The 14363-nt window shown below is 34.7% G+C and overlaps 2 protein-coding genes across 5 annotated transcripts; both read left to right on the forward strand.

The window, feature by feature from the left end:
* Positions 1-4724: 4724 nt before the first annotated feature.
* LOC147397386 (E3 ubiquitin-protein ligase RMA1H1-like) lies at positions 4725-7686 on the forward strand. Of its 4 annotated transcripts, none has more exons than XM_086452996.1 (3): positions 4725-4973; positions 5628-5733; positions 6799-7686. In XM_086452996.1, exon 3 carries the CDS (start codon positions 6837-6839, stop codon positions 7575-7577), a length of 741 nt encoding a protein of 246 aa, XP_086309122.1. In that variant the 5' UTR covers positions 4725-4973; positions 5628-5733; positions 6799-6836; the 3' UTR covers positions 7578-7686. The 4 variants fall into 4 exon arrangements, with proteins under 4 accessions (XP_086309122.1, XP_086309121.1, XP_086309120.1 ...); XM_086452994.1 differs by having other exon boundaries at positions 4728-4973; positions 6791-7686; XM_086452995.1 differs by lacking the exon at positions 5628-5733 and having other exon boundaries at positions 4726-4973.
* Positions 7687-8935: 1249 nt separating this feature from the next.
* LOC147397387 (pentatricopeptide repeat-containing protein At4g21705, mitochondrial-like) lies at positions 8936-13378 on the forward strand. The gene is made up of 2 exons (XM_086452992.1): positions 8936-9320; positions 11993-13378. Exons 1-2 carry the CDS (start codon positions 9030-9032, stop codon positions 13223-13225), a joined length of 1524 nt encoding a protein of 507 aa, XP_086309118.1. The 5' UTR covers positions 8936-9029; the 3' UTR covers positions 13226-13378.
* The last annotated feature ends 985 nt before the right edge of the window (positions 13379-14363 follow it).

The following is a 14363-nucleotide window of genomic DNA, read 5'->3' on the forward strand; positions in this document are numbered from 1 at the left end:
TTATTAAAAAAAATTAAAACTAAAATAATAAAAAGATGAAAAACAATCAAATGAGTTAAAGGGGTAAAAGAGAAAGTATAATAAAATTATAGAGGGTGAAGTGTGAAAGAAATATTGGGTTCTTCAAAATTATAGTTTGATGAGAGAGTTAAGGTTGCACAAGTGAAAAAAAATAAAATAGAAGGGAATTATTAAAAAAATTTGGGGTTAAATGAGTTAAAGATAAAAAATAATAAAATAGGTTAAAATGGGTAAAAGAGTAAATATAATTAAATTAGATAAATGATAATAAAGTTAAAAGGATAAAAAGAAAATGATAATGCTGAAGTAACATTAAAATGTACATTGCGAGGGACATTTCTGACGAGAAAATGTGTCACATCCATGTCAGAAATGTTTCTCATGATGTACATTTCAATGTTACTCCAGCACGACTCAAGATAATAATTAATAAAGTGGTTAAAGTAATTCCCACACAAAGGTTTGTGTCTCACAACTATATTAATTCAGTTGTATTTTGTTATATAGAATTTTGATTTCAACAACCAAGTAAATTAAATGAAAAAATTCAATTAGGTCAAGTTGACTTAGCCAAGCTTTCTGTGAGCTCATTTAATTGTATAATTTAGGCCCATGGAATTATAGTAACCAAGGCAAGGGTTCAATTCATTTAATTAAGACAAAATTTGAAAATGTACAAATGATGATTTTAGATTTCTTATGAAAATCCATCATCTTCTACTTCCCTAAAAATTCTATTTTATTCTTGAGATTTGAATGCTAAAAGAAAATAAAATATTGAGATTGAAGGATTAAAATATTTTCATATTTAATGAATAACCTTCAATTAATTTGTTAATTCATTTATTTAATCCACTAGTCCTTATTTGAAAAATTCAGAGAGAATGTTTTGACTGTATTTGAAATTCGTGGGTGAAAAGGAGATCATATATGCTCGGTGTTTAATAGTATTGTTGTATAAAAAATACAAGATAACAAGTCCCAATTTTATATTTTGGGTTGGGCCTAGTTTTACTAAGTGTAAAGCTTCTAGAAGACACTGACGCAACAAGTCCTGCATGTGCTTTCCACCTAATCATGTTCACTATCTCTGGTGATGGTGGAGTCTTTAATATAGGAGTGCAATGTGGTCTAGTTCAAATTGAGAATCGAGCCAAATTAATAATTTTAGAGTGGTTTGATTTAATTTGGAACAAGTTGCGATTCGATTCCAGATAATGAAAATGGAGAATTGATCAATTTGATTCGGTTCTCCGATCAAGTTTATATAGAATCGAACCAAACCAAGAACTGAACCCATATGCAATAAATATATATATGGGACATGTTCAGCAACAAACATTTTGGCAAAACATGGGTTAGAAGTTTTGGAATGGGCTGATTTTTGGTGAGGATGATCGCTACAGTGAGGTGATCATCATCATCAAAAATCAGCCCATTCCAAAACTTCTAACCCCATCAAAAATGATTTACAAAAAATGGATGGTCCACAATTTTTCAACTTGTAAACATAGGACTAGAAGTTTTGGTGTAGAGATCATCCTCACCAAAAATCAGCCCATTCCAAAACTTCTAACCCATGTAGGACAAAAATGGTTGCCTAAAATGTTGGCCAAAATGTTTGTATATATATATATAGTAGCGTTCAATGGCCAACAGTTTGGCAAACATTTTGGCAAACACATTTTTCAAAACATGGGTTAGAGGTCTTGGAATGGGCTGATTTTTGGTGAGGATGATCTCTATGGTGAGGAGATCATCATCACCAAAAATCAGCCCATTCCAAAACTTCTAACCTCATCAAAAATGGTTTACAAAAAATGGACGGTTCACGATTTTTCAACTTGTAAAATGGGGCTAGAAGTTTTGGAATGAGCTGATTTTTGGTGAGGATGATCTCCTCACCGTAGAGATCATCCTCACCAAAAATCAGCCCATTCCAAGACCTCTAACCCATGTTTTGAAAAAGTGTTTGCCAAAATGTTTGCCAAACTGTTGGCCACGGATAGGGACCCATATATATATATATGGGTCCCGTTCGACACCCTACGCCTTACCTTACGTGTTTTGTTCTATATGGATTAGAAGTTTTGGAATAAGTTGATTTTTGGTGATGATGATCTCTATGGTGAGGAGATCATCCTCACCAAAATTAGCTCATTCCAAAACTTCTAACCCCATCAAAAATGGTTTACAAAAAATGGACGGTCCACGATTTTTCAACTTGTAAATATAGGACTAGAAATTTTGGAATGGGTTGATTTTTGGTGAGGAGGATCTTTTAACCGTAGAGATCATCTTCACCAAAAATCAGCCTATTCCAATGTTAAAATAAATGTTGATTAATATTTATTTAAAATTGATTCAAATAAAATTAATTAAGTTTATTTTAAAATGATATTTGAAAATTACTTTATGGTTGGTGTACTTTTTATTAAAGAAAAGTAAGTATTTAAAAAAAAAAAACATTTCTATTGGTTAATAACTTTTCACATGGATTGAAATTTATAAAAATTCTTTTTGGCTCTTTTTTCAAATATTCTATAAATCTCACATTGTTTTTTTAAATGTTTTGGAGGGATTTTTAAACTTATAAATAAAAACCTATTCTCAACTCTTTCTTCATTCCAAAGACTCTCTCCTTGAGAGCTCCTAATAGTTTCAAGCTATATGGAAATTTAATAATTCTTTTTTATTTTATTTATATATATATATATAAAATAAGAAATAAAAGAAAGAGAGAGAGAAAAAAATTAAATGTTTAATAGGGCTGTCCAATTTTGGATAGGCACCAAGGCCGATTCGAAAGGTATCGAAGGGGCCTAAGGGTGCTTAACGGATTCCTTGATCCGAATAGGTGCCTAGTGGTTCCAATGGGTTTCATACCTATTGAGATTCAAAAACCATTTACGAATGGGTGTGACTTTTATAATTATTATCTATTTTATGAAGATCAGTTCTGTTAAAATTTTTTAATTCAAAAATTTTCTACAAAAAGAGGCATTCGTGTATCCGAGATTCTGTGTAATAGATTTTCTCAAAATAGTACAAATTTTGAGGAAATATACAGTTGTATTAGAACTAGACTCTGTTGTATCCTGAAGACAAATTCGTCAGCAATCCATCTGCATCTTCGTGTTCAATCGGAGTGGGGGCGTCTGTTGTCTATAAGACAACGTAGATTACTATGTACCTCAGAACAATTTATAGAATTGATTTGGTTGTAGTTGTGAAATCAACCTATGTCAGATTTTACAATTTAACCTCAATCTGAACCAAACCGAACCAAGTTGCACCCCTCTTTAATATACGCGGCGGGGACACGAAACTACTGCTCCTCTGTTTTCTTTCGCATGTCATCTTTCCGTCCAGTTATTTCTGTGCAACATCTGTCGCAAATAGTAGACAAAGATTGGTCCCATTAAATGACATCAACCTTATACATAAGTGGGGAGTTAGGATTCCTCTGTTACAGAAGTTGGTTAGTCTTATCTAACTCCACGTCTTCTGTTCTGCCACTTCATATATTATAGTCTTTCAGATTCATGGACTCACCTTTTAGTGAGTTTGGGGAACATTTAAAAATAAATAAAGTAACTGAAAAATATCAAATAAATTACTAGGAATTACCTTTTATTTTTGGGTGGATAAAATTGATAACTATTGTGTTAGATGACCAGCTTCAATGTTCTTGTACAAAATCTGATTTTTAATTAAAACTTTATTATTGATTTGATTCTTGTACAAAATCCAATTTTTAATGGACTAGTAAAGTTTATTAGAGTGAAATCTTGTATTTTTTTTAACTTTCGGTGATTATATTTATATGATTTTTGAAACCCTTGATGGCGTCAAGTTTTTTTCTACTTATACCGTATTAAAAAAATTCAACGAGTTGACCCTTCATGGTTTATTGGAAGGCCACATTCACGTGATAATCACATATTGATATTTGACTATTGTGGTAAACAAATGTCAAAATTTGACCCTGATCTCTGTGATTTATATGATTAGAAGATTACTTATTGTTTGATTGTCTTCTTTTGCTTATTATTTTGGAGTAAGTGTCCTTGTCGTTTTGAATTTTGGATTCAAACGTTCGACCTATAAGAATAATTTCAAGAAATGAGTGTCGGGAATAATCTAATACGCCTAACTCTATTATCTTTCTTCTACTACTTATTTTTAAGAATATCCTGATCAATTTTATATATTATTTTTCCTCTTCTCTCTTATTCTAATAAATTCCTTCAATTTTATTGTCTTTTCTCTTCTATTCAACAATCTTAAAGAGGATGCCAAGTTCCTATAACATGGACAATCTCAGGCTTTTTATCATTAAAATATTAACTTGTCGAAATATTTATTGAGTCAATGTGAGGTGTGATTCATGTTGACTATTTGATCACACCCAAGTTTATGATGACTCATCCGTCTCATCATGACGTTGGACAATGTTTTTAAGGCATGCAACACCACTAGAATATTACAATCAAGCTCTTAGGGCGCGTCACGTCTCACTCGAGCATTTCTAACACGCTTATATGCGAAGCCCATAAGCCCACCGCGAGGTTTCCAGTCTTCTAGAAGAATTAAAATGTCCTTCCATGCATTACGGTACCTAATAAAATAAATACTTACCTGACGATATACCAACCAAATACGAAGCCTCTCACACACGCGCAGTATCCGTCACACGTGCCACGAGTGAGGAGAGGACTCTATAAAAACTGCCTTCGGCGTGGGTTTCGCTCTCAACCATTCCTTTCCAACCTATTTACGTATTCGGTTTTTTTGTTTTTGTTTCTATGCAAATTTCTCTTTTGGTTTGTTCTATATTTCTTCTCCCTCATCGTTTCATCGGTTTGATTCGCCATTAAAATTCTGAAATAAAAGCTTTCGATAATGTCAGAATCAGAACTGATCGATCTCTCAGATGTCTTGAAGTAACGGTACGAAATCGAAATTCTTTTGGAGACTTTCTATATATGGATATCTGTATATAAAAAAATTGATTTTCCTCTCTCTTTTATTTTATTTTCTTTTTTTATTTTTATTTTATTTTATTTGGGGGATGTTTCTTGCGTTTAGATCGGGAATAATAGATTTGTGTATTTTTATTCTTGTTCATTGATGAGCGATCAGATCCAGCTTTTTCTTTTTTTGCCCCTATATTTTTTTTAATTTACTATTTAAAGCTGAAAATCGTGAGGTTTCCAGAGAGAGAGAGATTTAATGGTGGTTGGTTTGAGATGAACGATCTGATACGTATTTTTCTCTTTCTCATTTGATTTATCTGTTTAAAGCTGAAAATCGTAGTTAACGCGATGGATTGGATAATTATTGTTCGGAGATGAACGATCGGATATGATTTCGTGATTTAGGTTTTCCATTTGGAGAAAATTATAATTCTCATATGGCAAGGGGAGGGGGATACTATGAATCCGGTTTTCTTTTCAAGAAGAATCCTATTTGATGGTTTAAAATTTTCAACTTAGTTTTTTTTTTTTTTCGAGATTTCTGGCATTGAAGAAATTATTGGTTCCACTTTTTACTTACATGTAAAAAAAAATGATGTTTTTAACTTCTTTTTTTCTTTTTTTGAGGGTTCTGCAATGAAATATGGTGGTGTTTCCTTAATGAGTGGGCTTGGAGTTCCTTTTATATGATATTTTTCGTACGAAACTGGCAAAATCCTCTTTGCAAGAAACGGTAAAAGTTGAATTTTTTTCTTTTTGTAGTCTTAGAACAAAAGTTTAATTCAATATAACAACTGTTGCTGGTATTCCTGTTTTATGATTAGTGTAATCGTGCCATTTTAGAATCTCTATTATGTAATTTTGTAATATGTAGAAGATTTGAAAACTAGATTGTAGTGTTTTACATTCATTCGCAATGCCTACAACTATTTGGTGGTGTTCTACCAACATTTACTTGTAATATTTCCCTTTCTAATAAGAATCCCAATAAGGTAAGGTGTCTTGTTCCTATAGAATAGGAACGGTATTTATTTATTTATTTATTTTTATATTTTTTTAAAACGAAGGGTATCCGGGCCAGCTTGCGCGCATCCTGCTAGTCCCTACGCCCCGCACTCAGGCTATGGCTGGTGCTTGCTTGGTCCAAGCCAGTACGTGGCCACCACAGGAATATAGTTGGTGAGATTTGAACTTGAGACCAACTAGGGAGCAAACCTAATAATACCCAAGTCTACCACTCAACCATCCCCGTGATGGTTAGAATAGGAATGGTATCTATGTCGCTTGTTTTGGTTGGTATCGAGATTAAATACATGAGGCTGCAGAGACTCTTATGATAATTCATCCTAATTTTCTCATTAACATAGAGTTTAATTATACTAGAAAGTGGCATGTGCAAATGAACATATATCAAAAGGTCTTATTTGTAATTTAAAATATAGATTAAATGGTTGTTGAAGATTACATAGTAAAAACAGATATTTTTGCAATTTTGAAAACTAACCACCATGATTATAAGGTCGCGTGGGTTGCGATTTTCTTGGTTTTTGATCAAAATAATATTAAGTTTAAATGTAAAGGTGGGGGCATTTGTGAGATCCAAATTTTGATGTCGAACCACTTCCACTCCGCCTTCGCTCATTATGATAATAAAGATAGTGGTAGACAAGCCTTCTTCTTTTATGTGTTTGACTGGTGCTATCCTTTGATTGATGTCTGCCTGCGGACTTGTTGGAAACCTAGATTCTGACCTTGCTCCTTTTCTCTCTCTTTTTTTTATTTTTCCTCAGATTGATAGACTGGTAGCGCTAAAGGAAACCTTTGGAAACAGAGTACATGGCACTAGAGCAATATTTCCAAGAGGCTTATGCTCACCATGATATGGTGGATGGAGAAGACGAATTGTCTTCACAGAAATGGAAGTCTGTTGCTGATGATGCTTCAACAGTAGCACCAGACAACAGTACTAATGGTTGTTTTGACTGCAACATCTGCCTCGATCATGCTCGGGACCCTGTCGTCACGCTTTGTGGCCACCTCTACTGCTGGCCATGCATTTACAAGTGGCTCCACTTCCAGAGCAATTCCTCTGACCCAGAGCAGCAGCAGCAGCAGCCACAGTGCCCTATCTGCAAGGCCAATGTCTCCCATGCTACATTGGTCCCCCTATACGGCAATGGGCACTCCTCCCCAGAAGTTGAAGAATCCAATGGCAAGGGACCCTCTTGTGGTCTAGAGATTCCGAATAGGCCTCCTGCTTTTGGAACCTATGCCCTTATCACAACAGCTACTCCTCCTAGTCAGTTGAATCAGCATCAACAAGCAGCCACACCAATGTTTAATGTTGGGGGAACGATGACGCATCCAGTGGTGGGGATGTTCGGGGAAATGGTGCATGGAAGTGTGTTTGGGAATTCAAGTGAGGCGGGTTTTTATGGATATTCGAATTCGAACCAGCTATTAATGGGGAGTAGTGATGCGAGGTTGAGAAGGCAGGAGATGAAGGCGGATAGGTCGCTTAATAGAGTTTCCATCTTCCTCTTCTGTTGTTTCTTATTGTGTCTTATCTTATTCTGATTAAGGCTGTCTCTCTTTCTTTCTATCTTTTATTTTATCCTTTTCTCTATACATACTTGTAAAGATCATTGAGTTCAATAATATTGGCAACTTATGCAATTGTTCTTCACAGAGAGGCTCTTGTAAGAGAAAAACTTATAAAAGAGACCAAGATCAACTGTTGACACAGCAAAACATACGCTGTCTGTACATGGCATAGGCTCAGAACCATTGATCTCTTTCTTCAGGGTACACAAGGAAAAGATCAATGGTTATGTGCCCTTGCTATGTCAGCCATGTTCAGACCTCAAATGTTTTGCATTTATCATTAGTTTTCTAGATTTTATATCAGAAGAAGAACAAGCCACTGCTGAGGAAATTTAAAAAAAAAAACAGACGCACAGCCTAACACACCACTTCACGATGTCGTTTTTTCCTTCAGAAATTGAAGTGATGTTATTCAAAATAATTTGAAAAAGATTTGTGATAATCTGACGGCCCCTCTGACATATGCCCCCATCACAGAACTGTAGATCATATTTGCCTTGAGATACACAAGAAGAAGATTTAAAAAATGCCTGTTCAAATGGCATTTTTGAATATAAATTGAACATGCCACTTGAAAAGGTTTTTCAAGTCTTTTTAATGAGATTGATTTTATTTTTTTTTTCAAAAAATGAAAATAGCCATCAGAATTTGGTTGTTGATAGATAGCCATTGCATAACGGCTCTTTTAGCATACATGACATATGCCAACCTCATTCTTTACTCTCATATTCATTCTCTAATTCTCAACCCTCTCTCTCATTACTCTCTTAATTCTCATAAAATTTGCTCTCTTGTTAGTCTCATTCTTAATTAGTATGGTGGAAATACACAAATTTTTTTGACCCCATTGGAGATTATGCTTTCGTAGTTACACAACGCCCATCCTCATTTAGTTTTGTAATATTCAACATAATTCTCAATACGATCCGTTATAACATTAGATAGTGAGAAAATTTTAATTGATATTTTTCTTTTATCAAAGGAATTGGAAATATATATTACCAGTTAACCAAAATTTAATTATTCTTGTACCACAACATGAAAATATTAAAAATGAACCAATCAAATTAGGGTAAGAATTTTCACGATGGACCTAGCTCATCAAATTAATACCAAATCACTGACCTTAATCGATTGGGTACGATTCAACTAAACATAATTTTGTATTACAATTTGATTTGGATAGCGGAACACATATGATCATATGTCAACAAAAGTTGAAGTTCATCGAAGTAGCCGAGTGCATCAAGAACCAAAATTTTCCTCACAAGTTGTATCTCGAGAAAAAAATCTACTTCGAGTGTTCTTGCAAGTCACTGCAGTCATTTTGTGCTTTGGAGTCCTTAAACCCTGAACCTTAAAGCTTCAACTCAGACTTATATTCTACATTTTCTTCGCTTTCGGAAACCTAGAAATCAATCTATTATGGGTTCCAATCTATTCTCGATCTTGACTCGATTGAGCTCGAACCTCAAATTCAATCATAGATTCTCTGAATCTTTACTCGAAACTGCATTTACGAGGAGATCATTGTACACAAAGACTTTATCCAGAAATAATCTGTATGTGAAGATCAGTCGGCTCGGCAGCTCTACTACTAGTGTCGTTCCTGTACTCGATGGTTGGGTTGAGAAGGGCAAAGATGTTCGAGCAGAGGTGCTGCAACGGATCATTCGTGATCTCCGGAATCACAGGAGATACACTCAAGCTCTAGAGGTTTGTGTGTGTGTGTGTGTGTGTGTGTGTGTGTGTTCCTTATTGGATTCTTGGTTGTCCCTTGTTTCGGCTTCAATACGGATTCTTTGGAGTTTAACCCCATTTGCAGTATGTTGGAGGATTTGAAAAGAGAGGAATCAATGTGTCTTTGAGGAAAAGGAGCGAGCTTTGCAGGAAATTATATAATCTCTATCATGGTTTTTTTGTTCTTTTGGAAGTTTTTAAGGAGTTTAAGGGAGTTCTTTTTAAAGGATTTTTTGAGTGGGTTTGTAATAGCTTGATTTGTGTGGGCGTCTTGTTGCCTTGGCTGGTCTTCTTGACCTGCTTTTTATCTCTCATAAAAATAAAAAAAAATTCAAAAGAAAAGGGAGACATAGAAATGCCCTAAGGTCTGTGTATGTTATTTGGCCAGAAACTGAATTTCTGTTTCATACTTAGAACCCCTTTATTTTTCGGTTTGAATTGAATTTCATTTCTTAGTTATAGGATTCTGAGGAGTGAGTGGGAAATAGTTACCCTTTCGTAAGGGTTTAAGTGTTTGTAGAAATCAGTAAATTGGGTAATTATATTTTGGGTTTGTTATTGATTTTTGATATCTTGGCATCTTTAATGGTGCTTGAAATGTGGGTCAATAGTTTAAATGGTGTTTGAGAGGCATATAAATGTGCAAGGTTGTGTTGTATGTTATACAGAAACTGAATATCTTTTTCTTGATAATTATTCTGAGAAGCTGTTTGGTCTAAGCAATTGGTTTGAATCTTCTTGCTTAGTATGGTGGTTGTGAGAAACAGATGAGAAATGGTTATTGATTTCTAAGAATACAATTTTTTTGTGATGCCTGGATATAAGGTGTGAAGAGACACATTTCCCCCCCTCTTTGGTCTTATATGGGAAACCCACGTAGTTATTTTTAGAAGTAGGTGTTTTCAGTGTTTGAATGGGCTTGGTTTGCATTTCTTGAATTTTGATAAATTGGCAGCAAACAATTGTCATCTCTAAGCACAGAGGAACAGTTGGTAATTTTGTTGAATGGTTTAGAAGCTGTATTGGAAATGAAAATATTTGCAGCTGAGAAATAATTTATAAATGTGGAGAAATGCCTTGATCATTTACAATAAACTTGTAATTTGGTCAATTTGTAGTGGATGTGGGGAAATGGATGGGGGACAAGTGGATGATAGTTGGGGAAGTGGGAAATATTTATGGATTCATTTTCTTTAGCCGCCTAAGAAATGCTCTAAGAATTTGTAGGAAATATAAAGTGAATTTTGGAGGCGCATCTAATAAATAACATGGAAATAAGGAAGTATTCCAGTGTACATATGAGAAATATTTTATGATTGGGTTAATTTTTTTACGTTATTTGTAGGTTGTGGAAGTGTAATTTTCCACTTAGATAGGAGGGAGAGACAATTCCTATAAACAGAAGGTAGAAAGGGAGTGGGGTGGTTTTTGTGTCGTACTCATTTCCTATTACATTAGAAGTCTATCTTAGCTAGTGCTTCTATATATATAGGGTCTCTAAAGTTGAATTAAAGAGAGAAATAGATTGAAAATGATCTATTAGTGTTATTTATAATTGTTTTACTTATGTGTAAATATACTATATATTCAGTTGAAGTAAAGAGAGAAATAGATTGTAAATAATATATTAGTGTTATTTATCGTCGTGTTCTAATCATTTTACTCAAATAAAATATAATTTATATTAAATTGTGTGCACTATGCAGTGCCTAGCGCTTGAGCACCTGCATGGTATTTAGCTCGGCCTAGATGTAAGGGGTCTTGGCTAGGGGACAGTCACATAAAACTTTGTTTTTTTTCTCTCATTTCAACATGTGTTTTGTACCTCTAACAATTAGACCATAAAAACAATGTGATGTTAAAAAAAAAATACTTTTTAAACGTGTTTTTTACATTTAAATGTGTTTTTTACGTTTTAAACATGTTTTTTTTCTCAAAATAAATAATAACCTATTTTTTGTAGGCATATGGTTAAATTTTGTGGCCTAATGGTTGTTTGTGATTTGGTTCATAAATGTTGTTTAATGTTGGATTTGATGATAATGTATTGATGTTATAATTTTTTATTAATATGCTATTTTGCTCGAAAGACATGTGATGGTTAGACTATTTATAGCATCATAAAATGTTTAATTATAAGTGGAAACATGTAATCATGCATATAAATTCAATAGTGCTTTTTAAAAAATAAAAAAAATAAATAGATTCATAATTTTTTATATTTATCGTTTTATTCCCCTTTTTTCTGGTTTCTTCCTCCCCCCCCCCCCCCCCTTTTTTTTCTGTTTTCTCTGAAGTTTTCCCTCGCCGTTTAAACTTGTATCCCTTCTTGATGATTATGCTGAGTGAGCTGGTCGCCTAGTTGACATCTGAGCAAAGCTTTGACTTCCAGTGCTATGTATGTATGAAATGCATGTGTATATGCTTCCACAGTAGCAAGTCTCTCTCCCATACAGTCGTACTACTAAGTGGGACTTTAGAAGCAACAAATACTGCCTTTTCAATTTCTCCTTACCCATCTCTTTATGCTTTAGGTGAAAAACAACATTGGATATGGTTGATGTGTTGAATGACCAATTGCTATATAAAATATATGTTTAAAGTTACTTTTCTCTAATCTCTTAGTGTGGGATGCTTTATGGGTGCAGGTTTCTGAGTGGATGGGTAGCAAAGGTCTTCGTACATTTTCACCAAGCGACTATGCCGTGCAGTTAGATCTGATCGATAGGGTACGTGGGCTGGAATCTGCTGAGAGCTACTTCAATAATATTATTGCCCAATGTAAATCAGATAAGACATACGGCACGCTCTTGAACTGTTATGTCAGAGCACAACGGAGTGATAAATATCTTCCCCATGTTGAGAAGATGAAGGAGATGGGTTTTGCTTCATCTCCGTCCTACTACAGTGGCCTCATGCGCCTTTATTCAAACATCGGTGAGTACGATAAGGTCCTCAATGTTTTCACCGAGATGAAGGAAAATGGTGTCATCCCTGACGATATTGGCTACAAAATCTGCATTCAGTCTTATGGGGTGAGATCCAACATCAATGGAATGGAGGAGGTTCTAGAAGAAATGGAGAATCAATCTCACATATCGATAGACTGGAACGCATACACCACAATGGCCAATTTTTACATAAAAGCGGGTCTTAAAGACAAGGCTGTTGAGATGCTGAAGAAAGCAGAGCAGAAGCTGGACGATAAAGATGGGCTTGGCTACAACCATATCAACTCACTGTATGCAACTCTTGGGAATAAAGCTGAGGTGATGAGATTATGGGAGCTTGAGAAGACTGCTTGTAAGAAGTATGTTAACAAGGATTATATTACTATGTTGGGGTCGCTTTTGAAGCTCGGTGAGTTAGAAGCGGCGGAGAAATTGCTGGAGGAATGGGTGTCATCCGGTAACAGATTTGATTTCCGTGTGCCAAATGTCCTCCTAATTTGGTATTCTAAGAATAATATGGTAGAGAAGGCCGAAGCAATGCTCAAAGACCTAGTCAACAAGGGGAAGGTTCCGATACCAAACAGTTGGGGTATAGTGGCTGCAGGGTTTGTTAACAAGGCCGAGATGGAGAAGGCCATGGAGTGTATGAAGAAGGCTTTCGCACTACATGTGGGTAATGAAGGGTGGATGCCAAATGCGAAGGTTATTGCAAGTATCTTGCATTGGATTGGTGATAAGAGTGAGGTTGAAGAGGTGGAAGCTTTTGTGGGTTCCCTGAAGACTGTGACCCCCATGAATAGAGATATGTATCATGCATTGATAAAGGCAAGTATCAGAGGCCACAAAAAAGTGGATGAGCTTTTGGAGAACATGAAAGCTGATAAAATAGACGAAGATGAAGAGACCAAGAAGATTCTAGGTATGATGTAAGACGACGCCAACTGATTTGATTTTTCTTTACGGTTTCGATTTAAGGATGCATTTTATTTCTTGCATGGTATCGGCCCATGGAGGAATTTTGAGATTGAAGCATGTGGATATATTGGTTTCAGTGATAAATCTAAGCGTACTGTTTTTCCTCAATTTTGCAGATCAAACTAGTGTCATCAATGTTTATTTAAGCCAAGTATCTCGTTTTAAAACTGCAGTTTGATTATTTTTTGTTTCTTTTTTTTGTTCTATGATTTTCCTTTTACCGATACAGGATAATTTTGATGGTTTCTTGAAAGGTTTGAGATGTAGTAAGTTTAATCCATCCGGTAGGCTAATTGCAAAAGTTTTGGAGTAATCTCATAATTTGCTCAAATCAGATATTTCCCTTTATCTCAAACTGAATCGAGTGTGCAGATGTAATGTAACTAAATCCATTTGTGATCCAGGTAGGATGGAAACATAGCTCAATGCATAATTCAAAAAGAAAATTGATGAAATGGGCTATTCTATGTATGCTTGTCTCACTCGTATTCATATTGAAGTTAGTTACTTTTTTGCAATATTATTTGCAAGTTGATGAACTTCAAATAAAATTGAAGGTGTTATTTGTTAGTTTGGAGTTGTTCATTGTTTCATGCTTCGTGTTTTTTCAAGTGTGTTCATATTTGCGTTCAATAATTTTAAGAGATTTACACACCTACATCACCTTTTTAACAACACATCAACTGATCCAATTATATATGACACACTAAATAAAGATATAGACACACTAACAAAGGGTTTCTTGAGGGAAAAAAAGTCTTACCCTAAAGATTTGAACTGGCTAAACAAATCATGTTCCTTTATGAATTCATATCTGCTTTCACTGTCTCCATCTAAGTTCTTTTGGGTCTGTATCCTCACTCTTTTAGGATCTTCAATTTGAATATTTCTTTGAATTAAGACTGTAATAAGCCATATTTGAACATGCCCAAACCATTTCAACCAACGTTCTTAGTTTATTACCTGTTGAAGTTACTCCTACATTGTCCTGAATGAACTTGTTACTAATTTTATTTTTCTCATCCATCTGTCTGCTACGCTCAATTTTAACTAAATAAACACACCAAAACACCATATTTTATTGTCTGCCATA

This window comes from Akebia trifoliata, chromosome 8 (genome assembly GCF_017979445.1).
Source record: "Akebia trifoliata isolate Shusen 1 chromosome 8, ASM1797944v1, whole genome shotgun sequence".
NCBI classification, from domain to species: domain Eukaryota; kingdom Viridiplantae; phylum Streptophyta; class Magnoliopsida; order Ranunculales; family Lardizabalaceae; genus Akebia; species Akebia trifoliata.